This window comes from Mesitornis unicolor, unplaced genomic scaffold (assembly GCF_000695765.1).
Source record: "Mesitornis unicolor isolate BGI_N332 unplaced genomic scaffold, ASM69576v1 scaffold22400, whole genome shotgun sequence".
Lineage (NCBI taxonomy): Eukaryota > Metazoa > Chordata > Aves > Mesitornithiformes > Mesitornithidae > Mesitornis > Mesitornis unicolor.
Genome location: NW_010156542.1, coordinates 21,748 through 30,007, shown reverse-complemented (window position 1 = coordinate 30,007; position 8,260 = coordinate 21,748). Strand labels below are relative to the sequence as shown.

The window sequence follows — 8,260 nt, the reverse complement described above, 5'->3', positions numbered from 1 at the left end:
CATGCCTGCTATAAATGCAGACCTTGCATCAATTGCACACAGAAAGAGAGATGTGGCACAGAAGAAGTATGGAAATGGCCAGTTGATTTATATCAATAATATACTAACGATTTTGTAAAGCCAAAACTAGACCTATCACTAGAGATGAGTATGCTGAAACGTACATTTCCACAGTCAGCTTCTTTATTAATAAGTAACTTGTTCAAGTGCCATAACATTGCTATAATGGTGTTTCTATGAAAGTTACATTGCTAGGGGGAGCACACAAAAGTTAATGATGGGGAGGGGGGGCTGTTCAGGGAAAAAAGTTGTATATAACTTTGGCCAAGAAAAAGGATATACCAGATGAGACTATTGTATGTTAGTGAAGCAATGTGATAGAAGAAGTTTTGATGAGCAGTAACAAATTAGGCCAGCAATTAGAGAACCACTTTTCTGAGGGAAGCCAAGGCATCTCTCAGATACAAGCCAAGGTTAGGAAATCATCCTCAGCTATCCCACAACTCAGAATAAGCTTTGCTAGTCACGTTGTTGTAGCATTTTATGTAACTGGAGGACTGCAGACTGAAACCAGTGGGAGAGAAACAAACTGAAAAGACTGACTAAGGAGAGAGAAAAGGGTAAGTCCATTTATTGTCCTTGGCTGGGACATATACACTGCTGACATCCCCCCATCGTGGTCAGCATTACCCAGTACCGAGTGTGGCCCAAGACACGTAGCGGGAAGGTTGTGCTGCTGCAGCTCCCTCTCCACTTTCAGCCCTGCATTTCTAACATCCAATTCCCTTCTCTAAACATCAGCATTTTCAAAGCACCACATCAGAATGGAGATGTGTGTTCTTCTCTGTTTCTTGTTATAAGTTATGTTTAATTCTTTTCAGAAGTGTCCCTGCTCGTGACCCTAAGCCACTCACAGCTGCAGCAGATTAACCTTCACACATCCAGATTTGTGCTGGACCTGTTCCTGGGACCTTTTTAATATACAATGTATGTCATCCTTGGTGCTATGCCCAGAAGAGAGAGAGCATCTCCAGGAAGTGTGTTAGTTTTGGATCAGGTGTATTTCTCACATTAACTCACGTCAGAATTTGCTTTCAGAAAGCAACTCCAAAATTTCAGGTGAAGCACTGCAGGTATGGAAGGACAGGGAGAAGAGAGGCATTACCTATCAATGCATTTTGGTTAAGATTTCCCAATGTGTCTTTAGCAGTTGCATTGGCCAAGTCCTTTACATAGCTCTGGAGGAAACAGCATTGCATTTTTGTTGGCATGCAGAAATCACAGATGACCTTTGTATGAAAACAGATAAACATTTTCTTCTGCTCTGGGTGTTATGAAACTGGTACAGTTCAGCTCTGTCCAGAACTCATTAAATGTAAACTATAAACTTTTTTTGTCCAGTTGCTTAGAATTATCCTAGCATGGTTTTTTTCAAGCCAATTTTTTCATTCCCTGTCTCTGTCCAAAAGCAGAATAGACTGCAACCAGCTGAGTAAGAGCTGCTTCTTGAGAGGGCTGTGGATCAAAAACTGCTTTCCCTTTATATATATTTCTACTATATAGACATATGTAGACGTACATATTTGAAGTATATATTAACTTACATACATATGTATTATAGACATGCATGGATTTGCAGAATTAAACGTGCAGAATTTTATGTCTATGTTATGAGAAATCTTTTAAAATTTTTGCAGAAAAACTGATATTTAATTTGGTGGAACATAAAAATGTCAAGGAAGTTGGTTATAAAACTTCCTCCAGAGTTTTCAGATAGTGTATCTTTGGAAACATTGGCCTTATCATTGAATTCCTGACTGTACTGATGTGCATAGCAAAACTCTCCTTGACTTCAAAGAACAAAAAGAGGATTTTCTTCCCTACAAAGAGCTGTCTTTCCGCAGTGATCTTTTTTTCTCCATCCATAAAAAAATGCTCAGTCATGCTTGGGGTTATTATGACTTTATAAAGATATAAAAATATATGGTAACAGCCATGCTGAATTTATCTTTAGTCCTTTGGAAAACTGAAACCATATTTGCACAAAATCACGACTGATGGCTGGCAGCCTGCTCTTATAAACACAGCCATGGCAGCTTCACAACTATAATACGAGAGAGTCCAAGAGCAGTGCAGAAATCCAGCAACCTCTGCCTGCCCCACAGAGAGCTCTGGCATGCAGCTGAAGTGGCAGCACTTTGAAGAAAACTTCTGGCTCTGGTTACAGAAGAAAAGCAAGAGGGAGCAGAAAGGAAGTTCAGACAAGTGTGGGGTTCTCTGTCCACTTACAAACTTTTGTGTCACTCAATTATGAACAGGTCATGCGTAAATACATCCAACCAATTCTCACTGAAAAACATCTGTTCTACTTTATGATGTGACAAACACATACAGGGTAAAAGCTTTGGGCACAACCCTGGCTGATTGGATGAGACCCACAGGCAATGCTTTCGGCTCTACCCATGTTCTCAGTGTGGATCTGCATGTTTCCATGTGCTTCTCCATCCTTTCACCTACGTCTCCCCACCAGACAGGATCATTTCCTTGGGCTCCTGCACCCACAAGGGCAGCAGGTGCTGTGGTGGTAGAGAGGGATTTACTCCTCCCCTTGCTTTCTTAGGCCTTACGGGTTAATAACTGAGAGTCAAAGCAGCCAGGCTGCCTGAAATCCTCCTGAAAAGAGCGGAGAAGGTTTAACCTTTGGGGGTGGTCAGTAGCTCGAGAGAGGTTCTCCTCCTCCTCTACTCTGCCCTGGTGAGACCGCATCTGGAATATTGCGTCCAGTTCTGGGCCCCTCAGTTCAAGAAGGACAGGGAACTGCGGGAGAGAGTCCAGCGTAGGGCTACAAAGATGATTAGGGGAGTGGAGCATCTCCCTTATGTGGAAAGGCTGAGGGAGCTGGGTCTCTTTAGTTTGCAGAAGAGGAGACTGAGGGGAGATCTCATTCATGTTTATAAATATTTAAAGGGGCAGTGTCACGAGGATGGAGCCAGGCTCTTCTCGGTGACAAACAATGATAAGGAGTAACGAACACAAACTGGAACACAGGAGGTTCCACTTCAATTTGAGAAGAAACTTCTTCTCAGTGAGGGTGACAGAGCACTGGAACAGGCTGTCCAGAGAGGTTGTGGAGTCTCCTTCTCTGGAGACATTCAAAACCCGTCTGGACACCTTCCTGTGTAACCTCATCTGGGTGTTCCTGCTCCGGTAGGGGGATTGGACTAGATGATCTTTTGAGGTCCCTTCCAATCCCTAACATTCTGTGATTCTGTGATTCTGTAACCCTGTGTTTCCCACAGCTGCTTTGAGAGCCGATGGCAATCCAAGCCAAGGCCTCCAGTTCTTGGACAGTCTAACAGTTTATCCCTGCCTAAAACTACTTTTGCCTTCTCTACCTTGTCTTCCTCACCTGCAAAATGAACATATGAACAAAAAGACTGCCACCTGGCTTGGACACCAAAGTTAAAAACTGCTAACCACAATTAAAAACAGCCTCCATCAATGTGCCTAATCCCTTTGTGGTCCTGCTAATATTCTGGCTCCACAATATCCTACAGCAATGAACTCCAACATGTAAACACAGGCTGTGTGAAATCCTGCCCTTTTCTGTTATTGTTAAACATTGTTATTCTAACTAATGATTTCATCCAGTGTCTCATTGTGACTGTATTGGAAGAGACTGTGGACAGATTTACTATACTTCGTAGGCAGCATGAGGAACATTAAATCATACTGTTGAGGATTTTTTTCTTCCAGGGTAAAAGCCATGTTCAGCACAGTGCTTATGTGTTTTAAGACCCTCTGAATTTCACCACTTGAATGTTTTATAGCACCCAAGCGCCTTCAAAGATCTGCTTTTTCTTTCACTCCTCTTTTCCTCCTGCTGCCCAGCTGTGCCACCAGCCATGTTCACAAGCCCATTCCTCACTGCTCACCCCCTCTCTCCCTGCTTCCCACAGCCCATCGCTTTGCCCTTCCTGTCACAGTCTCCTCCTCTCTGTCACCTCTGGCAGAAGGCAGCTCTGATCCCAGTGACCCTGACATGACAACGACCGCTTACTGTCTTTCAAGAAATTCCAGGTCAGCCTCTCTCAGTTTACAATGAGGAAATAATTTTTCCACTCTCAAGTCAAAATAGGGGATTTTTTTTTCCTGTTTTTGCATGATCATCATTAAGAAAAGCCCACAACTGTGTCCAGTTATAAGCTATTTCCCATATCTCTAGAGTGCTAAAAGCAGCAAGTTTGCTCATCAGCACTTTTGCTTGCCAGACTGGAATTCTGCTAAGCACCATGTTTACACAGAAATTTTGCCTCAGCGCCTGCCTGACCTCCAGCAACTGACTCTACTACTTGCTTTTCTCTTCAGATCACTGTTAGCAATGAGGAGGTCAGCAACCCCTCCTTTCTTGACCTGGTGAGGACTCCCCGGATGAGGAGGAACACGCTCATCCTGATGTACGCCTGGTGAGTGCCCATGTCAATCCAGCCTGTTACCAGCATGGGAGGTTTTGAAGAAAACATCCCTTGTGGCTTTTAGGGTCTTTCCAGTGGCTTGTAGTCAGTTGTTTGTCTCTCAACATTTTTTTTCCTTTTGCTGTTTAGGTTCACAAGTGCCTTGATCTACCAAGGGCTTGTCATGCGCCTGGGAATTGTTGGAGGAAACCTCTATATAGACTTTTTCATCTCAGGAGCTGTGGAGCTGCCTGCCGCTCTACTAATTTTAGTGACAATTGATCGCATTGGCCGGCGCCTTCCCTTTGGAATAAGCAACATTGTGGCGGGAATTGCATGCCTCATTACTGCCTTCTTGCCAGAAGGTAATTCCCCTCCCAATGTCAGGCTCTTCAGGTCAATGACTTCTCTCTGACACTCCTTAAGCAAGGACAGCAGGCCACACAAAACTGTAAATAAAAGTAAAAAGTGACTGGTGATGCAAGCAGCACTGCAGTCATGGAACGACATACTTATAGAATGACTTGCTTATAGATTGTCCTAGGACAAGTAATGGTCATAACTTCAATGGGTGGTGAGCAACAGTTGGGTGAAGCCTTAGAAAAATGTGTATAAAGATCCTGTACTGTTTTTGAAGGCAAATGCAAGGGAAGAGTATACAAACATAAAGGGAAAACACATTCCCTGATTTGGAAAGCATTTAATGCTGTAACATATGAATGATTTAGCTGAGGCAGCTTGGTAGTCTCCTCATTTGCAAATAAAACATGCAAACCATAACACAATGTAGTGGCTGTGGTAGACAACAAACCTCCCAGGAGTTTGAACAATGTTAAGGGATTGGAGGAAATATATGGCTTTTGATTAAGTCATTCTTATCTGGTTTCAAGGACAACTAAAAGGTCTGATATTGCACACGGGCTTCTCAGCACTCCTATCTTTAAATTGTTTTCTCTCTGACGTATTATTTTTTTATCCTCAGGGAAGCATTTGGAGGTACTCTGAAGGAAATGTTACCATATCAGTATGCTTTGTCTTAGTATAGATAGTGACCAGCAGCTGAACGCGTATTAGAGAGGTTTATTGCTTCCCAGGGATGTTCCTGTCAAAGTAAGGGACAGTCCTGGCCAGCCTTAAAGATTTTAGTTCCTGAAATTATATCACGGGGCAATCATTTACCTAGAAAAGAGCCATGAGAAGCCACTTCAAGAGTATGACATGCCCATGAAAACAGGGAGGTTTGTGCTGAGTGCAAAATGAAATCCTTCAAAGAGGTGTTTGTTCACCTCCATCTCAGTTAAGCTCATTTTAAAGGGATTCCTCCAAAAGTACTTAAAGTTAATACCATATCATTGGGGATCTTCACTGCTTTAATAGAAGCAGAAATGATGAGAGAGGGAAATGAAGAGGAAAGATCAATGGTCTGTTCCTGGTGCCGGCATTGGTGGCTGTGTGACCATGCCCTGGGATGTCACATTGTCGTCACTTGTTTGCATTCATTGGTTTGATCACTGAAGCCTATGAGGACTGTCTCTGCTGTCCTGGTGGATTTTCCCCAGGTCTCCACTGCTGTGTCCCTCTCAGAAGAGCCACCTCACATCAAGCAGATGCTGGGCGCCCCATGCTTCTGTGGCAGCTCCCCATGGGGCATTTCAATTCAGGCACAGAGGGCTTGGTCACTGTATCATCTGCTGACTTTGCCAGCATGATTCTCCACCTGTTAAAAAAGTACAGCATGTGCCTAGGGACAGCAGGGACTGGGGACCGTTGATCTGGAGCTAGAACTGTTGCAGGAGGAGAAACAAAGAGCGGCACTGGGGAATTACTCCTGCAGGACACCTACCTCTGCCATCTTCATGTATTTTGGGCCACAACTGTATACTGAGCACGGTGCAGCAGGTCCAGGGTTAGATCAGGAGCATCATGTAGGGCTGGTATGGCTTGTGCGAGGGGAGAAAGAAATAGCCTGGGGCCAGTAGGATGCTGCCACCAGTCTGCTCTGAGTAGTGGTGAAGTGCTGAGAGGACCTTGCCCAGGTGAGGAGAGGGCAACCTGAGGATTAGATACTCGCAGATGGGACACATGAGGTCCCAGTCCTACTTTCAAGAAAGGTCTGTTTATACAGATGGGAAAAGATGCAGTGACAGCTTGTGAGTGCTCAGTCACACTGGGGTGCTCACACAGTTCAAGTCCCCTGGCAGACAAAGGAACCACATGGACATCACCCTCACCTCGCAGGTCTGATGGACTGAAGGCATGCCAGGAAGACAATGTGTATTTGTTTAGTTCTTTCCAGCCTTTGCTTTCCTTACAAGTGTTTGAAAAACAGAACTTTTCAGGGCAAAGGCAGTGTCTCACAACATGGGATGAAATTTAATGGGCATTTGTTTGGTTGTTTTGGAAGGGAAATAAATCCAGTCATCTCAATTTTTTGGCTCAAATTGAACTGAAATGTTTTCTTGTTCTTCCTATTGAAGTTTTGAGAAAACACAATCAGTGCCAGAGCCCTCTCCAGTGGCAGGGCTCTCCTTTGTGCTGTGTTCAGGCTTGTTGTGGTTAGACCGTACAGGCAGCCATCTTCTCCCAGGAGCATTGCAGAAGTGCTTATTGCATTCCTTGTGATGCTCCTCCAGAGGCCACCAGCTCTCCAGAGAGGGCAAGTGGAAGTGCTGAGGCGTCACACATGGCAAGATGGGATGGTCCTGCCCACCAGTGCAAATGTGACCATCGCACTCCATGTTGATGTACAAGGGCTCCCCACTGATGTATACAGGGCAGTGGCTGGGCACCAGGGCTTGAGCAGAGCTGAGAGAGCCCGGCAGAGCCACTGGAGCAGCATAAGGTCCCTGGGCTGCTTGTGCCAGGTACAGACAAGCACCAGGGATGGGAAGGGGGAGGATGGCCAGGAGTAGCATTATTAGGAGCCATGTCTAGTGCGCAATGGCTAGACAAATTATGAACTACAGTTGACCTACTATAGGGAGAATTATTTTACTGTTGCTGCAGATACACTTTTAGAGGTAGCTTCTTTGTGATCAGAAGGCCCTGGGAGGTGACTCAGTGGTGTTTGTTACAGCTTAACATCCCTATATAAATAAATGCTCCTTTCCAAAGCACAATTTGTACATGGCCATGGAAGCTTTTAACATTCATTCCTCCACCCATGCTGTTATGCCCCACGAGAATCTTGAACCAATTGATTGGAAGTGATTTCTGATTCTCCAAAGCAGCCTTGCGTGACACTCAAAAGCAATAAATGCCAGTATAGACTGATATCTACAACAGTGGCCTTTCAGTTTGTTTTGCATTGATCCAAAGTTTCTGAGATGTAGCTTCTGCTGACAGGGCCTGAGACTCTGAGAAACACACTGCTGGCACAGCAAAGCACGTTTCACATGGATCTTTTTTTGAATGAACAGATATCCCATGGCTCAAAACGACGGTTGCCACGCTGGGAAGACTGGGCATCACGATGGCTTTTGAAATCGTGTATCTTGTGAACACTGAACTGTACCCTACTACACTGAGGTACATTGAAACCTCCCAGGAATCTTTCAACTTCTCCCTTTGCTTTTCCCCTTTCTCTATTTCATCTCTTTTTAGCAAAACTTGGTTTTCCCCAAGTTTCATAACTGAATAGCCGCTGCTAAGTGTGGATGGCATGTTCTGATGAGATAATTTTGGAGCTAAGTCTACATACTGCTCCTTAAGCTGCTGGTTTATCTGTTTGGCAGCACCTCTCAAATAGGTGGCACTGTTTTTCTTTTGCAGAAACTTTGGTGTTTCCCTGTGTTCGAGTTTGTGTG

At 44.4% G+C, this 8,260-nt stretch overlaps 1 protein-coding gene across 1 annotated transcript in view; it reads left to right on the top strand.

Moving 5' to 3' along the window:
• Positions 1 to 8,260, top strand: part of SLC22A3 (solute carrier family 22 (organic cation transporter), member 3) — a 30,250-nt gene that overhangs the window by 20,130 nt on the left and 1,860 nt on the right. The window contains 4 exon segments of the mRNA XM_010193553.1: positions 4,369 to 4,466; positions 4,605 to 4,819; positions 7,874 to 7,982; positions 8,226 to 8,260. The exon segment at positions 8,226 to 8,260 is cut by the window's right edge and continues 14 nt beyond it. Of these exon segments, the coding sequence (XP_010191855.1) occupies positions 4,369 to 4,466; positions 4,605 to 4,819; positions 7,874 to 7,982; positions 8,226 to 8,260 (457 nt within the window).